This window comes from Tenrec ecaudatus, chromosome 14 (assembly GCF_050624435.1).
Source record: "Tenrec ecaudatus isolate mTenEca1 chromosome 14, mTenEca1.hap1, whole genome shotgun sequence".
Classification (NCBI taxonomy): Eukaryota; Metazoa; Chordata; class Mammalia; order Afrosoricida; family Tenrecidae; genus Tenrec; species Tenrec ecaudatus.
This window is the reverse complement of record NC_134543.1, coordinates 32,948,557-32,973,908: the sequence shown is the minus strand read 5'-3', so window position 1 is coordinate 32,973,908 and position 25,352 is coordinate 32,948,557. Positions and strand designations below refer to the sequence as shown.

Here is a 25,352-nt window from a genome sequence, read left to right as displayed (position 1 = left end):
TTAGCGCTCATTATAACTTCTGACATCACTCACTTGAAGAGCAAACTTTCCTTTAGATTAGTAAATGGTGAACCCCACCATGAGAATTTAACAACCCAAGGAATCTTGTCTTGTTCATAGTTACCCATGACCCACTTCTCTCCCCCCACTCTCACCCCCATGTCTGAATGTCAGTGGCATCGGTTCTAGGAACAGTCATGGAACTGCCTGTTTCATTCCTAAACACCCATTATTTCTGACCAGTTTGCTGGGGTTTGTATTTACACTGCCCTTTTGGATATGGGGTTTCTCCTCGGGCCATGGATGGCCTTTGGTGGCAGATGCTTCTCTGTTGTCAGGGCTTGTCCTGTGCTTTATGGAATGTTTAGCAGCAGCCCTTCCCCAGTTTTGACAACTAAAAATGCCCCTAGACACTGCCAGATGCCTTGGAGGTGGTGAAATTACCCCTTGGCCGAGAACTAGTGCTTTACTGTACATGGGAGCCTTGCTACAGGTGTGTTTGGAGCTGTCCATAGGTTGAGGCCGTCTTGCTTAAAACCGACCGACGTTGACTCAAGTTAAGAGAGAGCATGTTACTTTATAACCTATGTAGCAGGCCAGGGGACACTTTTATGCTCCTAAGGCAGCATCATAATATGGCAATAGACATCTTGAGTACTTCCTGAGCCCCGATGCTGTGCTAAAAGCACTTGCCATGCCGGGCATTATCTCCAACCGCCGCCGCCTCCGTCTCCGTCCTTACTGAGGCAGGGGCTGCTCTTCGCCGCCATCTTTCAGATGCGACAAGCTGTTCATAGAGCTGGTCACCCGGCTCCACGCCCCTCCCTACCCTTGCCCTCTGCCAGAACCTTCCTTCACTCTGACTCCCCAGGCTGTGCTTTCTGCTCTGTCAGACTTCAGGGAAAGGACTTAATTTTTTGTTTGCTTGTTTAAATATGATAGACATATTTATCTTTCCACGGTACGCAATAAAAATCTGAACAGGCATTCCAGAGTGATTCTGCCTCGATCGTAAAGCCTCTTAAAATGAAAACCCTTGGTCCAAAGTGGTTTCTTATTTGAAACATTGGAAAAAAGACTCCTGCCCAACATGATTGCGCAAAATTAATTGAATAATTCACCGAAAGCAAGCAGTCATTAAAAATAAATTCTAAGTATTTCATTGTCACTTAAACATATAAATCCAAAGCCCGTTTACAAAAATGAGGCCAAGGGTATTTCTTTCAGAGCGATCCACTGTTTTGAATTCTACGTTGTGATGAATATGAGCCACAAAAGCACAAACATAGACACTGGCAGAGCAGTCTGAGTGCAGATTCTTCTATTTTATGGGCTTTCCTCCACCATTTTAAGTCATTTTGCCTACATTGAAGCAAACAGCCTTCTTGTGACTTTTCATGATTCTTTCCAACGTCTCCAACTTAATTTTTCATGGAAATGTCACATCTTTTATTTCACATTTCACTAGCTTCCATAATATTTAATTAAGTTTTATAATAACAAGACAACTGGCATAAGCAGGTTGGGAACAGTTGACTCTCTGTCAGCATAGAGTCTAGCTGGTGGACATAGAAATTCTGCGTGACACGAGGGTTCCCAAGCTAGCCTGTGTGCATTGGACAGGCAACGCCATGGCTTTCACGCGTGGTGAAGACGGTAGGCGTTCTACAAAGTTGAACGATGGAAGCCAAGCGCAGAGTGTACTTCCTGAAGTGATTTATTTGGGTCAAACAAAATGGTCGACTTGGCGGGTGATAACATCATTTAAAGCGCAAATGAAGAACCTCCCCAAAATATACCTATGTTGAGATAGTTTTCCAGAGCTATACTTTTTAAAAACATAATTGAACAGCTCATTCTGCCGTTTCATATACTTCCTAATATACACTTTCACTTGGCTGAAGACAGTGCCCAGCTCATTTTCCTAACCAGAACCTCAACCGAAGTCACGTTGAAGGGACGTGTTCGAATCAGCCATCTTCTGACACCATTTAGAATATGCAGATTTAAATTCATTGGTGCTTGGAAAGACTACCTATCACTCTGGTATAGTCTCTGATTTTTTTTTTTTTTTTTTGGCTAGGTGCCCTTCCTATCTTGTTTAGTTAAGTGAGCATCATTGAAGTAGGAGGTTTAGTGGATTATTTTATGCTACGTTTAGAAAATCAGGGGGCATTTTTCAACTCTGTTATTGTGATGAAAATCTGTGCTAATTTTATGGATGCATTCTTGATTTATATAAGTATCACATCATTAGACTTGAGGAAAGTCTATAAGGTGCTTTGTGATTTATAGTTCTTTAAGGGTAATAGTCTTTAAAATATATATTTTATTGGGGACTCATACAACTTTTTTTTTTCTTAGAAAAACATTGTATTTAAATTACCTGGATATTCTTTTTTTAATTGAAGAATTTATTTATTTTAAAAATCATTTTATTGGGTGTTCATACAACTCTTACAGCAATCCAGTGTGTCAAGCACATTTGTACATTTGTTGCCGTCATCATTCTCAAAACATTTTCTTTCTACTTCTGTTTTGCTTCCCCAGGGAGGGGGTTATATGTAGATCATTGTGATCAGCTCCCCTTTCTCCCCTTGTTCCCCATTCCCTCCTGCTGGTATCACTACCCTCACTGGCCCTGAGGGGTCATCCGTCCTGGATTCCCTGTGTTTCCATTTCCTAGCTGTACCAGTGTACATCCTCTGGTCTAGCCGATGTGTAAGGTAGAATTGGGATCATGATAGTGGGAGGGAGGAAGTAGAGGGAAAGTTGTATGTTTCATTGTGCTATACTGCACCCTGATTGGCTTGTCTCCTCCCTGTGACCATTCTGTAAGGGGATGTCCAGTTGCCTACAGAGGGCTTTGGGTCTCCACTCTGCACAACCCCCTCATTCACAGCGATAAGAGTTTTTGTTCATTGATGCCTGATACCTGAGGGGATAATAGTCTTACGTTTAGGTTTTTGTTGTGAGCAGCTGTTTTACAGGTAAGTGATGAACTCCCATACCAGTGAGTCTTTATTCTGCATGACTGACTGTTAAGGCATCGCATGCCCTTTAAATTTAAGTTAATTCCTTGCAAAATTGAAAGACTTTATGCATGTGCACTAAGTTTTATGGACCCTATTAAGATTATATGAACCACATAGAAATCATTTGAAGGTTATTTCTTTAGTTACATACCCTTTGCATGTATGCATACATGTCTACATGTAAGATGATTTTCTTCTTTTCCTTTAATTAGGATATGTGGAAACGAGTATTGCTTTTATTCTCCACAGTACAGAAATGGATTCAGATGGTTTTCTATTTTGCTCTTACATTTATTTTTAGGCTAGCCAATGTAAGAATGATAATATCCATGTTTTAATTTTCCATATGATATGTTCTGAGCCAAGAATGAGAAGCCATAACTCCCCCTGGCAACACGCAGGAAGACTTTTACCTGTGTGATACATGGGAGCCCTGGAGGCCCAGTGGTTAAGAGTCGGGCTCCTCAGTCCAGGGTCAGCAGTTTGAACCCACCAGCTGCTTCTCAGAGAACGACGGTGCTTGGTTCTCCCGTGAAGAGCTACAGTCTAGGAACCCCCCGTGGCTGTCCTAGCCTGCCCTACAGGGCTGCGCCGAGCCTGCGTCGACTCGATGGCAGTGGGTTGGGTTTGGGTTTGGTGTGATATGATGGGCAGTCTCTGGAGTACTCACTAAAGACCACCAGTCCACACCCACCAGCTACTGTGCGGGAGAAAAGGCCTCGTGATCTGCGCCTGTCAAGTTCACAGGCCTGGAAAGCCCCTGGGGCCGCTCGCCTCTGACTGGTCAGGCGCCTCCTCCCAGGAAGAGACTTGGTGGCCCACAGCCACAGCAGCGCTGGTCTCAATGAGGGCAGGATTCGGAAGACCAGCTGAAGTGGAACAGCTTGTGCTTTGTTGTTTTTGGACTCTAGTCTTTGTGTCTGAAAGTGCCCACCATTTTACAGTGAATGGGCTGCCTAATGCATGGCCCGTTAAATTAACCCATGTCAACTAGAGTGTGCGTGTCTAGCTTAAACACCTGCTGCTGAGCCGATTCTTCCTCAGAGGGTTGCTCAGTCTATAAAAGTTTGCAGGAGCAGACTGCAAAATGTGAGGGGTGATGTCACTGTCTTTCAAACCTCCAGAGCTGTGAAAAGATAAGCCTCTCTTATGTAACTGCCTTCTTGAGCCTGTAGTCGTGGCAGCACCAGGTAAGTTAGGAGCACCCATGTAGTTCCTGGGGCTGCAGCAGGAACTAAGGTAGACTCAAAATAGCAGCACATGGCTTCTGCACGCCACCTCATGGAGTGAAGTTCTGTTCTCCAGCTCGTGGAAGGGACCCCCAATCAGTTCCTTTCATCTCTCCCTCCAGCCCCCGATGGCGAGGTCTGTTCCGTAGTTGAGAGACGCCCTCTTTCCCAAACCTTCTCAATGACTGACTTTAGTCAAGCGTAAAGAGGTAGACCCCGTGGTGCGGAATGAATAAAGTCGCTCAGGCAGGAGGAGGCTCCAGGAGTGGACAGAATACCAACGGCGATGAGAATAGAGATACCAGGAGGGGAAGGAGAAGGGGGGCGGGGGGAGGGGGAACCGGTCACAGATCTACACATAACCCCCTCCCAGGGGGCCGGACAGCAGAAAAGTGGGTAAAAGGAGGTATCGGTCAGTGTAAAACATGAAAGAATAATTTATAAATTACCAAGAGTTAATGAGGGAGGGGAAACAAATGAGGAGCTGATGCCATGGGCTCAAATAGAGACTGATGATGGCAACAAATGTACAAATGTGCTGGACACAGTGGATGCATGTGTGTATTGTGATAAGAGCTATATAAGCCCCCGATAAAATTACTTAAAATAATAATAATAAAATCGGGGCTGTATCCTCAAAAAAAGAAGAAGCAGACCAGAGGAGACGTTAGAATAACTAATGCACCACTGGAAGCCCTCACAAGAAGTCTGGAAGACGAGTCCCTGGCAGGAAGAGATCCATGTCTGTGCCCGTCCCAGAGAAAGGTGATCTGAGAGGGCGCAGAAAATAGCAGATAGTACCAGTGTCCCATCTGGGTAAAATGTTGCTGAAGATGAACAGGAACTAGTTGCAGCAGTACATTGACAGGGAGCTGCGAGAAATTTAAGGCAGATTCAGAAGAGGGCATGGAATGAGGGGTCTCATTGTCGAGGACAGGGGTATCTTGGGTGAGTGCCAAAAAGAGGTTTACCTGTGTTTTATTTATTGACTGTGCCCATCACGGCAAGCTCTGGACACCTTTGAGAAGATAAGGAATTTTGGAATATTTCACTGCACTCATGGGGAACCTGCACGTGGGACAAGAGGGAGGATGCTGCGGGGTTTAAAATCAAGGCGGCGTGTGACAGGGTTCCATTCTTTTACCACGCTTATTCAATCTGGACGCCATGTAAGTGATCCAAGGAGCTGGACTGTATGGAGAAGCCTGTGGCATCGGATGGGAGGAAGGCTCACTGATACCACCTTGCTTTCTGGAAGTGCAGAGGACTTGAGTTACTGATGAATATCAAAGACTCCAGCCTTCAGTATGGTTCCGTGTGGATTACAGCAGCTTCCTGACAAACAGAGAAGAGACTGAGGTTGGCAAGGATCTCGTTTTACTTGGTCCACAATCAAGATCCATGAACGTATCTGTCAAGAAATCCAATGCCATATTACCTGGGTCCCATGGGCACAAAGCCCCTTTTTAAAGTGGTGCTGGAAAGCAAAGATGCCACTCTGAGGACTGACGTGCACCTGCCCCCCCCCCAAGCCATGGCATCCTGTTGCTTAATAGGCATGAGTAAGTGGGACAGGTAACAAAGACCCCAGTAGGAGAATTAATACTATTAACTTGTGGTGGGAAAGAATTGAATGTACCAGAAACTGTGAGAACAAGGAGAAAATTTGTCTTCGGAGGGGATCTGCTGAGCCAGTGAAGCTCAGGCCGAGAGGTCAGCTCTAAAACAGACAGAGACTAGTTTATGGTGTTCCAAAGTGATCCTCTGTGTAGGTTTCCTTCTAGCACCCACGACCAGCTCCGGGGCTTTTAGAAAGAAGATTTAAGAAGATCGAAAGCTGCATTGGTGAGGAAAAGGTCTGGAAAGTGTGTCAAGGAATGTTTTCTCCATCGCAGATGACGTACCTTCAAGGTGTTTCCTACACGAACTTCATCGGAACCCCTTCCTCAAACCACCTTACCGTACAGGCTATGGCCCTTCAAGCTTCGTTTCCTTCTTCAAACTCAAAAGAGCATTTAAAAGAAGCACTCTTTGAGTTTCTCAGGGATCTCAAAATTTCCATTTTGAAGTGGTATAAATTGAAAAGCTCAGTATTCTCTGGGGAAGGATTAAAACCCAAACCCACTGCCATACAGTGAATTCAGACCCACCGTGGTCCTGTCTAGGGTTTTCAAGGCTGTAAGTCTTTCCAGGAGCGGTCGACCTTTCTCCCATGTGTGTTTAAATCACCAACCTTGTGGTAAGTGGTTTCAAACCCAAAAAAGCCACTGCCATTAAGTTGATTCAATCTCAGAGTGACCTGATAGTGGGATCGAATAGGACTGCCCCTGTGGGTTTCTGAGGACACTTTGGCCAGAGCAGACAGGCAGCCAGCCTCAGCTTTCTCTTACAGAGCTGCTGTTGAATTTGAGCCACCGACCTTGCTACCAGTAGTCCAGTGCTTACTCAGCCACACCACCAGCAGGGCTCCTTAAACGCGCGGGCAGGCGAGTACTCCGAGCCACTCTGTTCAGAACTGATGGAGCGGATGAGCAGATGGCCTCCATTCGCTCCCTCTCAGAGGCTGGTTGGTTTGAACCACCGGACCTGTGGTTAGCAGTCCACCGCTTCTCTGAGATGGAACCACTACCCTCAGACGGGTGCAGACTTAGATGAGGGTGTGTCGAGAAACAACGGCTTTTTAAATTATTTTGAAACAACAGTTGTATACTGTGATTTTTTAAATAAAGGTTGCTATGATTTTGTAGTAGTACTTTTGGACTTTTTTTTTATCTGACTGGTACACCATTATTAGCATGCATGCCTCCACATCCCACTTTTACCCCCCACCCCTTAGCATCATGTACATACCATTTGTCATTCCTGACCTCTTGTTGGAAAGGTACATTTCTGTGCAAACGCAGTGCCTCCGTTCCCAGGCCATCTCCTTAGGTTTAACCTTGCTTTCCCACCAGAGGTTTCTGCCTTCATCTGGACCGTCCCTCGAGTTGGCATCTCAAACCCAGGCACAAAAATTTGAGCTCTTCAGTTTTCTCCCTAAACAACATTGTCGTTCTTACCCTCCTCGGGAAAATGCACTTAGGCGAGGGCACTTTAAAACGCATGTGGGAAAATTCTATTACCTCTGAATTCCAGTTTCCCATGACCGTCTTGGCGCTCCTTCGTCTATATACAGCCATTACTGTGTCCAGACAGTGCGCTGTTCTCCTGCTCAGAAGGTTGCTATGCGCCAGACTGACTTGACAACACTGAACAGCATCACACACCAGGCAGTGTGGTAGGTCCTTGGCCAATTATTATTCAGTCTAACTTCACAATGAGGTGTCACCCGAAAGCCAAGCCCATTGCCATGAGTCAAGTGGGACTCACAGTGACCCTGCATAGCATCCCAAGGCTGTTTCTCTCTGGGAACAATAAGCAGGCCGAGCAGTCCTTCCAGGGCAAAGCCACAGAATCAAAAGGAGGCAGTAGGGGTCCTCTGTGTTTTTGACCTCCCGTTCTACTCCAGACACCAAATGATAGATTGCATTTCCTCTCTTTTCCGAATATGAGACCACAAACAAATCTCTGTGTGGTTGTGGTGGTCTGATGGAATGTAATCATGGCCACCAAATTGATCCCCAGTGGCCCAGATGCCATTCCAGACACATGATTTTTACTATTGTAAACTCAGTGGACACAGATAGATGCTTGTTAACCACAGCGGGGGAAGACAGTACCTTTACAGAGGAGAAAGCCGGCAGGCTCATCAGCCAAATGAGCAAAGGTCAGCGGATTGAACTCTGTGAAGTGATCCACCGTGGACACACAATTTCTTCCTGAACTATGTCAACACAGGGAAAGTGTACAAAATCACTGGGTGAACACTTTTCAACAGCGTCAAGGTCATGAAAGAGGGAAAGGCCAAGGGACTCGCACAGATTGCAGGGAACTAAGAAGGAGCGAACTGAATGCAATGCGGTAGCCTTGATAAGGGTTTCAGGACAGGAAAGAATCTAGTGGTGAGCTGGTGAAATCCAAATAAGTTGAATTTTCAGTTGATGATCTTGGCCCAGTGTTTATTACCTGGTCCTGATCACTGTACCAGCAGACTCCAGATTGGGAATGTTCCACTGGTGTTCAACCCGTAGATAGAAACCAGTTCCTCCACAGCTCGCTGTGAAACCTGTGACAGGAGGACTGCCAGGTCTGTCTTGGTAGATGAAGCTGTACGCACAGTGATTTGTCATAATAAATGGGTGCTTCAGTTATTATGACCAGTTATGCTGAGGACATCTTTATGCTAGATATGCTTTTCATCTCTGTGCAAGCGGTTAATGCTTTTTATGTATAGAAAGGTGTGTTACATACTGGTGCGTTCAAAGTGAGCAGTACCACTCCATGGGGCCGGGGGGGGGGGCATGGCAAAAGCAGATACCTACACTTCATCCTGGAATTTGGGCTATAGTGCACATGTTTTTCATTGTCGGGGGGCACTGAGACATTTCGGCTTTGTTTCCTGAAAGGGGATAGTAGGTCAACTAAATTTGCGAACCTATGATCTAGCGAAAACACAAAGGTCAGGGCAACAGTTTTTGGGGATGCTTAGGTCTTGCTCAACCTGTGCTATATCCTAAGACAAACGTGATTGACAGTAGATACGGACTGTACTAAAGTGTTCTCACTCACATGTTCAACCTAAAGGCAGATTCATAAGTGGAGCTCATTTGTGTATGGTATGCATGCACTGTGTTGGCGGTGGGGATGGTTGAAGGAGGGCTAGATGAAATTCCCTGTGCTGTTTTCAGGACTTATCGGTAAGTCTAAAAGCAGTCCAGGCAAACCTTCAGGGACAGTTAATAACAGTAGCTAACACATCGTTTGTCCACATATAAACCTAAAGGGAAGGCTTACTCAGTTCTCGTCTCAAGGGTGCATATGCACTGAACCACTGTCGGCTAGCTACCAGAGCCACAACAATCTGCCTGAGCACTTTGCTGTACAGTCTCAAGGGAAGGGGAATCTTTAGGCCTATGGCGTCGGTACCGTTGGGTGACAGGGAAGAAAGCCTGCTCCTCATGGGCCCGGACGCAAGGCCACCTGTGTACAGTGGACTAGAATGGGACTCGGTTCTGGACCCGATTCCTGATCACAGGCATGCCTGCCTTCATGGTGTGGGTGCTGTGCCCATCTCACAGACGGGAGGCCTCCTCCTTGGTTGGTGGCCCTTCTTCACTCCCCCGCTACCGCCACCATGATGCTGATCTTTGCTAAGAAGGCATCCAGAGGAGCAAATCGACAGTATCCTATTGGGACCCATCTGGTTTTCATGGACTGATTTCTGGCAGTAGATTTCCAGGCCTTTCTTCCTACTCTGCCTTGGTCTGGTAATTGCAGAAACCTGTTTACTGTGGCTGGCCCTGCTGGTCCTTGCATGCCAGTGGCATAGCTGGCTCCCAGCATCAGAGGACCGTGCCGGTCAGTCCAGTAAAGTGATGGGTGGCGGGAAATTGAGATACAGAGTTTCATTGTGATTTCTCTGGTTTGAATATTGAATGCGCTTTTGTTCTGAGTTGGCATTTCAATTCGTATCCTTAACACCAAAAGTAAAGAGTTGCATTAATATGCAAGAAAATGGTTTTCATTTTTCTTTATCATTATTAACTATTTGTAAACAAGTACAATCTTACCCTTAAAATTTTCCCAAGCATAAAAGTATTATATGTTCATTAAAAAAATTTAAGTGCACAAAATAAAAATACAAAGTTAATAAAATGTTTTGAAATGGAATTGCAAAGATATTTAAGACTGTGTGTAATAGTAATATATAAGATTTGGGGTTTTTGTAATAATTTTTTCCCTCATAAATCTGATTATCTCTAGAAAGTGGGATGCATTCATTTTATAAGTGAAATGGTGGGAACTGTACAGAAATGGTGGTTTTTAGTCCCATACTGCTCTGAAGAAAGCTTGCAGCAGAAAAATCCATTGGTACGTTCTAGAGGACTTAGTGTAATTTGCTTTCGGCTACTTTTGAGTATTGATAGTTTTTGTGCTTTCACATTTATTGTGAACCAAAACCCTTCATTTCTTTGGTCCCCAATGAGGTTGAAGTTTTTGAAAGTGTAATTGTCGGCCATTTGGTACACATTGGTCAGGTAGCCCATTATATTTCTGCTACTCTTTATTGTTAATTGAGCTTTCTTTGTTTTTGTTTTTCTTTCGCAATTTATTCATGTCTTAATAAAGTCTGCCATTTAGTAGCAGGCAAAGGGTATCAAAGGGGCCACTTAGCTCCAAACGACATGCACTCTTGTCAAATAAGCATCTTAATTTTTGAGGATTACCCATGGAAACGAGTCGAGCTGGGCAGACTGTGTGCGTCTACGTGGGCAGTTGCTCCTCCAGCGCAGTCACAGGAAGGTCAGTGGAGGGCTCTGGGACAGGTTCTGGCATGTGACCAGCCCTGTGCAAGTGTCCCCATCCACTCCTCCGACTGGCGTTCGTTCTCTGAGCACCTCCGCCGGGATAAGTAGGGTGCGCCCTCCGGGGAGCAGAGACAGAGGCTCTGTGAGCGGCAGCGCCTCCCGAGACACAGCCGGCCTTCTGTGGACTCCACGCAGTCAACCCTGGGTTTCCTTTTCAAAGAAGAACGTGCATCCTCTTAATGAACTCGCCTAATTTCAGCCCCCTCTACTCTTCCAAACAAAGTTCTAGCCATGTCGCCATGGTTGCGTGTCAACAGCCTAACCCCGTAGGCGGAGTTCGTGTGTGCCGCCCGGATCCCCTGCACGAGTCAACTGTAGCGACGCTGGCACACCTTGTACCAATTAAAAAAAAAGTCAAACCCTTTAGAGCGGTGAGTTCATTTTAATCAAGCTAGTAGAAGTTAGATGGGTAACATTCTTCACCTTGCCCATAGGAAGTGAAGCCTAAGTCCCTTGCTTAGCAGGCAGGGTCCTCTTAGTTGGAGTTAGGCACCTCGGAGTCGCTTTCCCTGTGATGGAGGGGAACTGCCCCGGCGCCGGTCCTCGCCTGTGGTTCTCCAGGTCTCTGTGGGTGGGCTCCAGTGGCAATCACTTTAACTGCTGTGCCACCAGGACTTGATTAGCACCTCCTGCACCTCCTTTCTAAAGGGACTTTAGTTTTTCTCTTTCCTTCTGCTATGGTCATTTAGGGTCACTCTAAGAATGTGAATCTTTTTTAGGTGACTAAAATTTATTGCCATATTGGATTCTGAAATGGTTGCTACCAATTCAGTGTGTGTGTGTGTGTGTGTGTGTGTGTGTGTGCAAGAAGGAGCTTGAGAAGGTTCATGGACAAATTCCATTGTCTTTTCATTTTCCCACAAACTTTTTGCAGTCCTCTGGTATTGTGTAGCTCTACCAAGGCCATTTTCTTTTTAGACACGTTACTAATTTGGGTACTAAATTTGTTTGGTGTGAGGTAGTGCTCAAGTTTGAGTTGCCCTGCATTTCTTTGATTTGCATTGATCATATACATCCTATTTAACTTTTACAATGAATAACTACCTCTTGAAAAATATCCTCACACAAGTAGGATTTTAATACAAAGTCTACAAATAACTTGAAGCTCAGTCCATGCCAGATGTGACCCTGTAATTCCTGCACTTGTATTTCCCTGCTTCCCCTACAGTCAGAATGCTAGCGTGAACTCCGGGCCATTTCTCTGGCATTTGTCGCAAGGGCTTATAAGCAGATGACTGTACCTCATCTGATATTTAGAGAGTCGAAGTATTTCTTACGGAGGGAATTTTGAGTGACTTTTTTTTTAATTTGTCCCTGTGAACGTGTCCACCCCAACTAGGGAGATTTCTGTGCATGGTCTAGTGATGGCAGAGCCGCTCTCTGCTAGTCTCTGTCGTGCAAACTAAAGGACCAGGCCAGTCAGAAGGCTTCGAGTTAAACATGGGTTCAGATGTTCAATGTGAGCAAGGGAGAAGTCAGGGAGAGAATCACTCGTAGTTGAACGTAGGGTATAAATCATATGTCTTCCTCTATGCACAGTAATAGTGACTGCAGATCATGTGTAGGACTTAAACATTCCTGGGTGAACTGTCCCCCAGGCACTGAATTTTATCTAACGATCTTTCATAATAAAATTGTAGAAACTTCTGGGAAGTTACTATTTTATATTTAATCCAAACCTGAGCCCACTGCCATCAGCATCGATTTCAGCTCACGGCAGCCCCCTGTATAGTTCTGAGCTGCAGATCTCTGTGGGAGCAGACATCGTCCTCCGGTGCAGGGCTGCTGTGTGCCCGCTCCCGTGTGTGTGTGTGTGTGTGTGTGTGTGTGTGTGTGTGATCCTCTTCCCCCCAGACTTAAAAAAAGCTTGCGGAAAAAAGATGAAATTAAAAAATACTGGAAATCCTTCCACATGTACATTGGTTAAGAAAATGAGTTTTGGAAAAAAAAGAAAAAATGAGTTTGGGAATCAGTAGTTAAAATAATGTGTGTGAATTCTGGGACTACAGTTACTTCTGACTTGACTGCTCTAAATCATTGTTGCCACCTCTGTCAAAGCAAAGGAAATACCTAGATTTCCATGGTGTGTGCAAATATTAGATAAGGTGCTTGGCAACTGCCCTTGCTCCAGGCTGCCTTCATTCTAATCATAGTGCCTGCCGTCTCAGCTCACTGGCACTCAGTATTATTAGAGGCTCTGTGTGTGTGTGTGTGTGTGTGCTTTAAGTATCTCGAGTTTTGTATTTTTCTTATTTTGATTCATCTACCAGCTTTATTCGCCCGACTTGCGTCTATTCTATTTCCCCCAATTTCTGCACCTTAACTGCCCTCCTCAGAGACTGCCCAGCTTTCCATTATACTCACCTGCAGCTCCTCCTTTCGAACTGCAGTGAAAGAGCAGTCAGTTGTGGGTCGACCGGGAAGAGCCCTCTTTGCTGACGCCTCCTCTAGGGAAGGGCAGGGATAGACTGCTGATGGACAACAAGAATACATGCTGCACCCGGCTATCAAAAGATAGAGCATCTTGGGTCTTAAAGACTTGAAGGAAGATAAACAAGCAGCCATCTAGCTGAGAAGCATCAAAGCCCACATGGAAGAAGCAAACCAGCCCGTATGACCACAAGGTGCAGAAGGAACCAGTTATCAGACATCAAAAAACTAAAAATCATATTAATGGGTGCCCACCTCCCTGATACGATCAATGAAGACAAATGTGTGCATAAGCAAATGTGGTGAAGAAAGCTGATGGTGCCCAGCTATCAAAAGATAACAGCATCTTGGGGGCTTGAAGATAAACAGCGGCCATTTAGCTCAGAATCAACAAAGCCCACATGGAAGAAACACACCAGCCTGTGTGACCACAAGCTGTCGAAGGGATCAGGTATCAAGCATCAAGGAACAAAAAATCCTATCATTGAAAATGTGGGTGAGTGCAGAGTGGAGACTCAAAGCCCAATGGTAGTCAACCGGACACCCCCTTACTGAAGGGTTGTGGGGAGGAGATGAACCAGTCAGGGTGCAGAGTAGCAACGATAAAACATATAACTTTCCTCTAGTTCTTAAATATTTCCTCCCCCCGACTATCATGATCCCAATTCTACCTTACAAATCTGGCTAGATCAGAGGGTGTACATAAGCACAGATAGCAACTGGAAACACAGGGAATCCAGGACAGATGACTCCTCCAGGAGCAGTGGTGAGAGTGGTGATGCCTTGAGGGTGGAGGGAATGTGGGGTCGAAAGGGGGAACTGATCGCAAGAATCAACGTACGGCCTCCTCCCTGGGGGAGGGACAGCAGAGAAGAAGGTGGGGGGAGACGTCGGACAGTGTAATATATGACAAAATAATAATAATTTATGAATGATAAAGGGTTCATGAGTTAGAGGGGAGTGGGGAGGGAGGGGGAAAATGAACAGCAGATATTAAGAGCTCAAGCAGAAGGCAAATGTTTTGAGAATGATACATACGTTCTTGATACTATGAATGTATGTATGGCTTGTGATAAGAATTGTACGAGCCCCAAATAAAATGATTTTTAAAAAAGAATATTGAAAATGCAATGAACTGCCCGAAGAATAAACCAATCAATCTTGGAGGAACTGAAAAGCAAAGAAGAACAAAGAAATGCTGCGTCAGGGAGCAGGCAGCCTGTATGGAAGTGCTACCCAGTGGCCAGGGTCCTGAGTGGAGGGCCTCGGCACCTGGCGAGCAGAAAGGTGCAACAGAGCTAAGCCAGCCTGGAGAACCAGACAAGGGGCACCCACAAGAGGCTCTGTGCTCTCAAGTACTTGTCTTGAAATCAAAGCCTTAACCGATTCAGAAATTTTATTTCAGTATGACGTGCTAAGCAAAACTCTTCTCTACCCAGCAAGTTGTGTACCGAGTAAGAATTTTGACCTGGAGAAAGCGTGTTCATGTCAAAAAGGTTTTTCTATACCTCCATGATCCTCGGGAACAGAAAAATGGACAGTGGAAAAACACGTGACTTACTAGACACAAAGTTACTGAATTTCTCACAGAACCAGCTCCAGAATCTCCGACCATACCTGGCAACACTGGAGTAGAGCAAGGAAGACCACCTGGAAAGGCTTGCCTCGAAATTGCCAGAATGCTTGTTTTCAGTTAAAAAGGAAAAGATTGCTTTTTCTACACACATGCACAACCAGCTTCACAACGATCTTGCCAAGGAGGAATTTGTGTGAAGCTTTTGTCTAACAAAATACTTGAAGTTGGTTTCTAATGATCTCACCACCGTGCCCTCCAACTCGGCTGTGGACTTCAACGGCTGTGGAAACGTGGTGGAAATAGACTCACTTCTCGATGCTAACCCCCCTCCCACGAATTCCCTCCAACAAAAAGAACATTTGTTTGGGAAATATTTAACTTTGAAATCCGGTTACTACATGCTCATTTTTATTTAGGGCTGTGCGTTTTACTTTGAATAATGCTTTCCTTTTATATGATCACTTTACCAAATTTTATATTAAATGATTAATATTTACATTTTAAAAGCATACATTTCTGGTGCTTTCTACATTTTTGTATTTGAAATCTATTAAGTGTTTGGTTTTACTAGCGTGTTATGTTGTGGATTCTTACACTTTTTAATAAAGTGTTAGTGCTAACATGCAAAGTAATCACTTCCATTTTGCTTCCGTGTACAGTCCCATTTTAAGAGCATGTCTAAATGTGTTCAGAGGACATGTTGTGAAGGACGGAAGGATGTAGTCAGATGAATCAGGACATGTGAAGGACGAAGGATGTAGTCAAATGAATCAGGACATGTGAAGGACGGAAGGATGTAGTCAGATGAATCAGGACATGTGAAGGACGGAAGGATGTAGTCAGATGAATCAGAGGACATGTGAAGGATGGAAGGATGTAGTCAAATGAATCAGGACATGTGAAGGACGGAAGGATGTAGTCAGATGAATCAGGACATGTGAAGGACGGAAGGATGTAGTCAAATGAATCAGGACATGTGAAGGACGGAAGGATGTAGTCAGATGAATCAGAGGACATGTGAAGGACGGAAGGATGTAGTCAGATGAATCAGGACATGTGAAGGACGGAAGGATGTAGTCAGATGAATCAGGACATGTGAAGGACAGAAGGATGTAGTCAGGTGAATCAGGACATGTGAAGGACGGAAGGATGTAGTCAGATGAATCAGGACATGTGAAGGATGGAAGGATGTAGTCAGATGAATCAGAGGACATGTGAAGGACGGAAGGATATAGTCAGATGAATCAGGACATGTGAAGGATGGAAGGATGCAGTCAGATGAATCAGAGGACATGTGAAGGACGGAAGGATGTAGTCAGATGAATCAGGACATGTGAAGGACGGAAGGATGTAGTCAAATGAATCAGGACATGTGAAGGACGGAAGGATGTAGTCAGATGAATCAGAGGACATGTGAAGGACGGAAGGATGTAGTCAGATGAATCAGGACATGTGAAGGACGGAAGGATGTAGTCAGATGAATCAGGACATGTGAAGGACAGAAGGATGTAGTCAGGTGAAGAAAATGATGGGAAAAACCTTGTAGAGAGAGTGACGCTGGTCAAGCCACTGGGAGTGCCTTGTCGGTGGTTCCCAGAGTGTAGAGGGCTGAGGAGAAGGGCCGAGTTGGGGCCCCAGTGATTATCTGGTGACCGGGTGTGAGAGCGTTTGGAAAGCCACGAACAGTCTCTAAATGATCAGGAGCAATTGACCAAGGCAATTGTTGTTGGCAATGGGATGGGGACAGAATAGATGGGCCTGGGAGAGGTTTAGTAACTACAATTCACGGAGCATGCCAGTGTATCTGAGTGACCTGGCCTGAGCATCTGGGTGAATGGTGATGCCAGTCTCTGACATTGTCAATGCCGAAAGACAGAGAGAGAGAGTGTGTGTGTTAGATTAGCTTTGGGTAGAAAAGTACCGGGTTCACATTTATAGAGACCAGAGGAACAAATAGCCTACTACATAAGCATCTAAAACTTTGAGAAGTCTGGAATAGGGGTTATGTAATTACATATATTTGAGTGTCATCGACATTGAAGTTTCGAGACTGGATGAAGTATTCAAAACTGGGACGAGTAAGGAAAACTGAATCAGAGCAGCTAAAACTTTTGAAGGAAAATTAAGAGTGGTGACAAGGAAGTAATGCTTGTAGACAAAACAGAATTGTCAACTGTGTCAGGCATATGGAAAGGTGGGCAAGTTAAGGCCACAGATGACTGACCATTGCCTTAACTATAGGAATACTACTGATGGAAAGCGAGTCAGATTCTAGTTTTCTAAAATGAAGAATTGGCTCCTTCACGAAGTTTCAAGAAGAAGAAGAGACATAGCCTAAAGGATGGTAAGGGGTTGAGGTGTGTGGGTAAGTTTGTTATGTAACTAAAGATGGAGACTTGAGCCTGAGGAGCTGATTTGGGAATGAACAAGACAAAAGCTACTAGAGATAAATCAGGAACTCAGAGTTCCTGGCGAGACGGAATTGGTAAAAACCAGATTGTAGGCGTGTAACATTGGATTTTAGAGAAGAGGAAGCAGGAGTCTGCATGCAGGTAAGTTTGCATATACGGTGATAGAAATTGAGGAAATTTGCTCCCAAAATGACTTGGGGAAAAAAATAATCTAGACAGGTTTGCCATTTATTGAAATTGAGGGTGGAGATGGGAAGGTGGAGAAAAGAGACTGATGACTGACACGTCATCTCTGGAGAAGGCGAGAGAACGCAGCCCAGGCAGACAGTTCAGGGCCAATGGAGGTGCGCGATGAATTGACAGTGGATCTATGCCTTTGTGAATTTCCCTGGCCACGTGGGCCCCCATCCCACCTGCAGAATGTGGTGTCTCCGGGGAGCTTTCAGAGAGCCAGGTGTCAGTTGGGTCCAAGAAATGCAAGGGAAAACTGATGAATGTGACTGACACTCACCTCTGAAACATCAACTGTGGTTCTGGGCCGTAATATTTAAATATCCTCAGAAGTTATTGAAGCGTGTTAAGCTCTTTGCTCCTTCAGCAAAGTCTGGCCTGAGACTGCTGCTTTGTTTTTTCTTTAAGTTCTTGTCCCCTTTTTTATACTATTTCTGTCTCCTCCCTTTCTGTTTTCTTCCTTGTTGTCAGTTGTTCTATCACATTGCTGTCTGCATGCAAGTGTGTAGCCGCCTCCGCCCTGGACTCTGTCAGCACCTGGATTTATCACGCCTCTGAAATAAGGCTGTGGGCCTGAAGACAAGACAACGAGCTTATTAGAAATGTGTGCACAGTAAGCGTAAACCTGAGTGTGGTGCCCATGTGCTGTGCCTTGAGGGTGAACTTGAGTGTGTGTACATGAACTTTGTGACATTCTTGCGTTGCTACTCAGTTGTCCACGTGTAAAATGTCCGTTGCCTGTGTATCCCCATTGTGTTTCCTTCTTTTGAATTTCCATGGATCGAGATAATATTACTAGAGTGTTCTCCAGATCTCTGATACCTTTTATGCTGGTTCTTTAGTACTTGCAAAAATGTGTTCATGTGCTGTATTACCTAAATTTTAAGAGAACATGATGATGTGTTATAGCATTATTCACATGGATTTTCAAATACCTATATATATATTGTATTAGAATAACATGTATTTTCAGATGCTTATGCATTTTGTAAAATAATGTACCATGTCACAACCAGATCACTTGTCCATGTCACATGTACATGAAATAGAACAATGTAATGTAAATACTTGGGAGCTTTGAAAACTTAAATCTATTCTAGCTTTTCATATCTTTTCATGTTTTATGGACTTCATCACTCATGAATCTCTTGTGTACAATTCAGAATTTTAATGATCAAGCATTTTAAAAGAAGCATTGTCCACACCACTGAGGGAGACTTAGGGCACAGTGGGCTACAGGTTGGGCTGCTGACCCCAGGCCAGCCATTTGAACCCACCAACTTCCACCTAGGAGAAGGCGGAGGCCTTCTGCTCCTCGAGATTTTCAGCCTGGGAAATCCACAGGGCAGTTGTCCTCTGTCCGGTAGGGTCATTGTAAGTCAGAATTGACTCAGTGACAGTGAGCTTGGTTTGGGTCTGTTACATACCACTTGACGTTTTCTTATTTATCAGTAACTTAATTTTGATTTTGACCTTCCATCTGATCAGGGGCAAGGTCGTGTCGAGGCTTGGTTCCTGAGTATTCCCCGAGCAGGGACGAGAAGCCTCAGAATCATTAGTCGCCTGGTCCTACCAGGTCACCCAGGAGACTTACCCGTTCCCTCCTGGCTCATTGTCTTGGTGGGTTGTCTGCTCTGCCTTGTGGGAGGATGGAGACCTACACCTGGACTCCTCCCTACCTGGTGCACCTTGAAGCTCCTTTCAGCCCAGCTCCTCCGCATCTGGCATGGACTCGCCCCCTGGGGAACAGGGACTCACAGGCCTCCTCCAATTTTGGAAAACCATTTTTAATTTGGGGGGTGGGGCCCATCATCATCTCCTAAAATCCTGCTCTCAATAAACTTTTAATTTTGGTTGTGTGTCTCAAAGAAGAAACGCTCAGTAGCCCAGGCATAGCTTTTCCCATGAGCTTGGGGAGAGCTTGAGTGGCAGTACACATTTACATGGACTGGAAGGTCTTTGAAGAGTGACGGGCTCAGCAGGCCACTTCAGTGTTCCCTCCTCTGGAACGAAGGCTGGGCAGCGAGTCTTTGTTTTGCCTACTGAAGTATTTTAATATTTGTTGACCGCGTTTACATCTCACTGATCCGAGAGTAGGTTTTCAGTGGCGGTCTTCACGTATTGGGAATGTAACATTTGGCAGACGTTGTGTAAATCTTCTGATTTTGTTTTGCTTTGCTTTACTTAAGAGCACTGGAACTATTTCGGGGCTGATGAGAATCTCGGTCCGGTGGCTGTGAGCATTCGAAGGGAAAAGCCAGAAGAAATGAAAGAAAATGGATCTCCGTACAATTACCGGATCATTTTTAGAACGAGTGAGGTAAGCTGCACATCAGAGATTTGAGGCTCAGTTGAAGGCAGGGGGAGGTGGGGGAGAGGCTGTTAAACCTATTGAACCTCACAGCACATGGTCACAGATGTCTTTCACTGAGATGGTGGTGGGGACGGGTGGGCGGGGAGCGTACCCTTCCATTTAGCTCTGTGCAGACGCAGTTAACGAATGAAGGGGTGCTTGGATACAAGGGAGAGAGCGGTCTAGTAAGAGTGGCCCAAGGAAACGGGAGCCACCCGAATCCCAAGGGAGCTCTTGCTTCTCCTCAGGGGGCAGGCGGGGACCTCAGCCACTGGAGGAGCAGGATTCTGAAGGATTAAAGGCTTCCAGCTCCCAAGCCTGAACTCCCCCATCCCAAACCGTTACTTAGGACCTTCTTGACCCAAGAAGAGGCGCAGAGGACCCCCCTCCTCCACCTCTTTCTCATCTCTGGGACTGTTCGCTGAATTAACAGACCCAGGCTGGGCGTACGGGAGGCTCCCGAACTGCAGGCCAAATAGGCTGTGGAGGCCAACCCAACGTCACATTTTAAAATTTTAAATGGAGCCATGAAAAGGAGAGGAAACACGTAGCGGCCAAGAGAGCATCTTCTTTTCACTCACAAGCAGGTAGGGACTTGTCTCCCCTCCTCCACCTGTGCCTGTTGGCTGCTAGTCGATCGCCTCGCAGTTCTGTAGTCACAAACGGATGGCTGTTAGCCAGGAATTCCTAACACCCTCTGGAGAAATCTAAGAAATAATGGCTTGGGAAGCAGTGTAAATAGGGCATTTGGCTCCATTTCCCCCCCTTGAATGCAAGGAAAGTTTCAGTGTGGGCTACGCTTAGTAATTGTTCCTAAGCTTGAACTCTGGGGAAATTAAAAATAGGACTTTTCAAGGCAAGACTCCATTATCTAATATATTGTTCCTAGTGGCCAGAGGAAAACGAGGTGCTAACATGCTCTAGTGTGATCCACACCCCCTCCCCATGCCCCAGCCTATCTGTAAGCAGCGTGAATTCTTTTGTTGAACGAGAAGCACAGAGCACATATCAGTGTACGTTTGTGAAGGTGGTTATAGGGAATGGTTTCTTTCGAGATCTGCCAGCCCCACCCCCAGATTTCGAGGAGATGGAGTTAGTCCCCAGGTGCTGTTGACTTCCTTGTCCCCGTCTCCCATGGCCGCTCTCAGTCCAGCCACCATCACATTCTGCCCAATGCAGTTTTCAGCCACTGTACCATATCCTACATGCAGGTGTGATGGAAGTTTTCTGAATTGGCACTCTCCTTGTCTGATCCTAAGACTGGTTTCCACAAGTACCCCCCACCCCCACCCCTTACCTCCAGCCCCGCAGCCTGTCTTGTGGGAGTTCCTCACCTGGCTCCAGTCTCCCTCTTCAGCCTTGCCTCCTGTGCTGTGGCTGGTGAATCTCCCTCCTTTCGCCCCCTCCATTTCTCTGAGCAGGGGTTTCGTCGTTTCCCTACCCCTCCAGTCTGTTTCCACCTGCCCACTTCTCCCACCTTGCTCTGCTTTGTCCTTTCAGCGGCATTACTTCAGCCAAGCACGGAGCCCTTTGAAGTACAGTCCTGATCCCAACATGCTGCGGTCCAAAGTTCTTTCAGGGTTTCCCATCTCCTTCCTCAGTAGCTTAGGAGACCACACACGTCTGATGCAGTTCCTCCCCCTACCTCCTCTGGCCATTTCCTCATGCCTTACTTGATGCGCCCTGGGCCTTCCCTTTGGAATGCTGTCCCAGCTGTCCTGCTCAAGGCTCTCCCTCTTCTGGCCTTGACTCCTAGGTGGAAGGAGTCAAACGTGGCCACCGACGTAACATTTCTAATCTACCCACCTCACATTTCACATCGAATTCTCTGCTTCAGATATTTTTCCCATTAACATTTGACACATGCAGGCGTTGTACCTACTTACCTTGTTCATTTTAGTCCCCCCTCAGGAATGTCAGCCCCACGTGGGTGCAGGCTTTTGTCTTTGTTGTTCATCACTAACACTGTGTTAGTCCAGGCGAACTAGAGAAACAAATCCAGAGACACTCATCTGTGTATAAGAAAGAGCTTTCTATCAAAGAGTAATTGTATATTGAGAAACCAGCCCAGTCCAGATCAAGTCCATAAGTCTGATATTAGCCCATATATCCGATACCAGTCAATAAATTCCTCTTCAGACTCACACAGCACATGCAGTGACACCGAATGCAGATAGATCACAGGCCAGTGGATGGAAAGTCTTGTGAATCTAGTGGTGGTGGAAGCAGAGTGTGGGGCTAGCCTTCGAATGAGGTCATCAAGCTGCGACCTGATTGACAGGCCAAACTCCACCCCATTCACCCTTAATAGTCTCAAGTTGACACCAGATTATATAACTACCACAGATATTAACCACAGCATCACACACCATAGACGGACAGCTGCTGCCACCACAGAAGCCAACCCAAACCATTGCCATCAAATCTAATTCTACTCATAGCGATTCTATGGCATTTTTCACAGCTGGGAATCTTTATGGGACAGAAAGAGAACCTCCTCTTTCTCCCAAGGAGTGGCTGGCAGGTTTGAACCACCTACCTTGCAGTTAGCAGCTCACCTGGCCCACAGCACCACCATGAGAAAAAGAGTGACTCACTTTTTCACACCCAAATCACCAGTCCTACAATAATTTCTTGACTTGTATCTGAACCTTTTCTCTCTCCCTCTTTCTCCGTCTTTCCACTCAGCACTAACTCTAATTTTCTTCTCATCAATACAGAGATTGTGGTTTAAGTGTCAGATGTGGCTTAAGTGTAAGGTCTCTTAGAAGTTAGCGTTCTCTGATGAAATGCACCTGGATATTGGTCGCTGTACATAGGAAGCGCCTGGACTTCGCGGGCAAGGACTTCAATTACACTGTTTTCGTGGAAGCCTGCCCAGTACATAGTCAATGACGTAAAACTCACTGGTGATACTTAGGTCTGTGTAGGAATGTTTCCTGTTACCAAGTTGTCATGTTACCAAATCCAGTGAGAAACAAGAAAGCACGACCACCACAGTGATGCCCCTATTGTCCAGTGAATCCATGGAGAAAACAAGTACAGACAGATCTCGTTCGGTTGAAGCGATGATTGCAGAACACTTTTAAACATCGCTGCGTAACGTATGGTCGTATCTGCTCATGGACAGTATCTTATGGAGGACTCTCCTCTTCTGGAAAGCAGTAATGAACATGTGTCAGTAACATCAGTGATTCTGGTTTTGCACTGAGTGAAGTTGGCTGCATGATGCAGTGATTAGCCTGCCTGGCCTTGGGTCCGAAAGCACAAGCCCTCCAGGCTTGTGGTCCTCATCCCAAAGCATGTACTGTTTGTCCATGAAAGGAAGTGCATATCCACTGGGCTATTGTGCTGTATTCTATAATTTAAGAGGAATATTTATCAGAATTAGGCTATCAGAATTAGGCTGTAATGGGAAAATCATTGTGAACCGCAAGAAAGGACACCGGTCGGATGAATACGCTGCGAACACTCGCGTGTCTTTTTTTCCCAATACTGAGTGCGAGGTTCGATCGAGCATTGCGAACCTATGCTTTTTCTACCTGCTTCTCTCCTCCTTCATTGCCAAGTGTGATACGAATTCCTGCCCTGTTGTTCCTTAGTTTGCTTCCCCTGCTCATGAGCGATCATGTCCTCTCTGCTGTCTCCTTCTCGCTGTATTCTCTGCCTCCACTCTTATTTTTCAAGCATATGCCTCACTATCCCCGCCCGGTGATGTCCGGAGAGGACCTTTTCAGCCCAAGGAGGTGCTTGGGGTGCCCTCCCTCACCTCGCAGGGCGGCATCCATGCCTCTTGAACTAGCCTTTAAAAACCCTGTCCATCCCAATGCCTGGGACCAAGGGGAGGTCAGACTAAAACTGTGTTTCATCGGCTTCTCCAGCACTGACTTTTCAGAAGTAAATTGCCTGACATGTCTTCCCAGGCGGCTCTGGGCAGCTGAGGGCAGTAAGCATTTGCACCCCTCGGGGGCTGTCTTCATGGCTGGCGGCATGACCTCACTGCTGCTTCCCACTCAGGCCCACCCTCTCCTAGCTCCGGACACTTCTTCCCGGTGGTCTCCATGTACAACTCCCTCCTCCATTGGATAGCCCCTTTCTAATGTGACCCCTTCCATCTGACTCTTCCTAAAACCCCTAAGCCGGTATGATCTCTTCTCTGCGTTGAGACTGGCCTAGGGCCTGGGCTTGTGTGTCATTTTCCTAGTAAACGTACCCTCCCAAGAGGGCAGCTTTGAGCATGCATTATGCCCCTCACCCACCCTCATACACTCCAGAAACATTCGCCAACATGCTGCCTCTCTTAGCTCTTGTAGCTTCTGTTTGGAATTCGTTACGTTGGAGCCTATATAATACTGTTTCATTGATAGTATTTAAATCAGTAACTTTTGCATGGGAAAATTTTGAAAAAAGAATTCTCAGCAAAGTGGGGCCTACTGGCCACTCCAGAGGAGAGAAAGGCTACAGTCTGCTCCCATAAAGACTTACAGCCCCAGGAACCCTGGGTAGGGCCGCTGTGAGTCAAGATGAACTTGATGGCAGTGGGTTTCTCTCTTCTTTGTTGGTAGGCTTCTGATTGGTTGACCTGTCAACACAGATCAATGGTACATAAGGAAATGTCTTTGTTTCAGCTTACAGTTCATAAAAAGGAAAGGTTTTAGTACACAAGGGGCATTTTTCAGCTGCTATTGGCTGTGCTGCTGTAGTAATTTGAACCCTTGCCCTACTGTAGTGCCATCGAGTGACTGAGAAGGAGAGCCTGTGTTTGTCATGTGTATGTTATGGAAATTAAAGCTTCCACCTTTCCCTTTGCAATTTATAAAAGTATACGAACCAAATGCCAAACACTAAGTAAGATACTACTCTGGGTTAGCTCCTTAATTTTCTGGTGTGTCCACTCAGTAGAAAATCATTGCCATATAGAGACCTGTATCTTACTGAGCTCTTGACAGACAGACTTGTCTTGGCACTTCGGTAAATATGACTAGGAGTGCATTTGGAGTTACCTGGACCCTCGGGTAGCATTGACCTCGTCTTTTCAGAGATGGTGTGTCTTCTATAACTTTACTTTCTCCTCAACTGCTTACCCAGAGTCACCCACCACCGGCTGGACTCCAGTGTGCTGACTCCCATCTCAGTTCTCTCACCTCAACTCTTGTGTTTCTCTCAGCTCATGACACTGAGAGGATCGGTCCTGGAGGATGCCATCCCCTCAACGGCGAAGCACTCCACTGCCAGAGGGCTGCCCCTGAAGGAAGTGCTGGAGCATGTGATTCCCGAGCTCAATGTGCATTGCCTGCGGTTGGCCTTCAACACCCCGAAGGTCACGGAGCAGCTCATGAAGCTGGACGAACAAGGGGTGAGTCTGACCTTCGGAGAAGGCCTGCGGGCTTATCGGACACCGCCTCAGCATGCCATCTGACAGGGAGAACTGATATTAGTTATTGCGCAGGACCTTCCCTTGGCAATTACTTAAAAAAAAATCTTTCTAGTTCTTCACGCTCTAAACATTTCTCATCTCTAGTAATCCCCTGGCTCTGAATTGATAGGTATGATTCTTAACCCATGTTCAGCTATCGAAAATCTTATGTAGCTACAGTGAACTCTTCAGGTGCTTGGGGAA

At 45.9% G+C, this 25,352-nt stretch overlaps 1 protein-coding gene across 24 annotated transcripts in view; it reads left to right on the top strand.

The window, feature by feature from the left end:
- SIPA1L1 (signal induced proliferation associated 1 like 1) overlaps positions 1-25,352 on the top strand; it is a 335,625-nt gene that overhangs the window by 204,417 nt on the left and 105,856 nt on the right. For all 24 annotated transcript variants that reach the window (XM_075531736.1, XM_075531745.1, XM_075531744.1 and 21 more), the window contains 2 exons: positions 19,569-19,699; positions 24,900-25,088. In XM_075531736.1, coding sequence (XP_075387851.1) covers positions 19,569-19,699; positions 24,900-25,088 — 320 coding nt within the window. The remainder of the gene's footprint in view (positions 1-19,568; positions 19,700-24,899; positions 25,089-25,352) is intronic.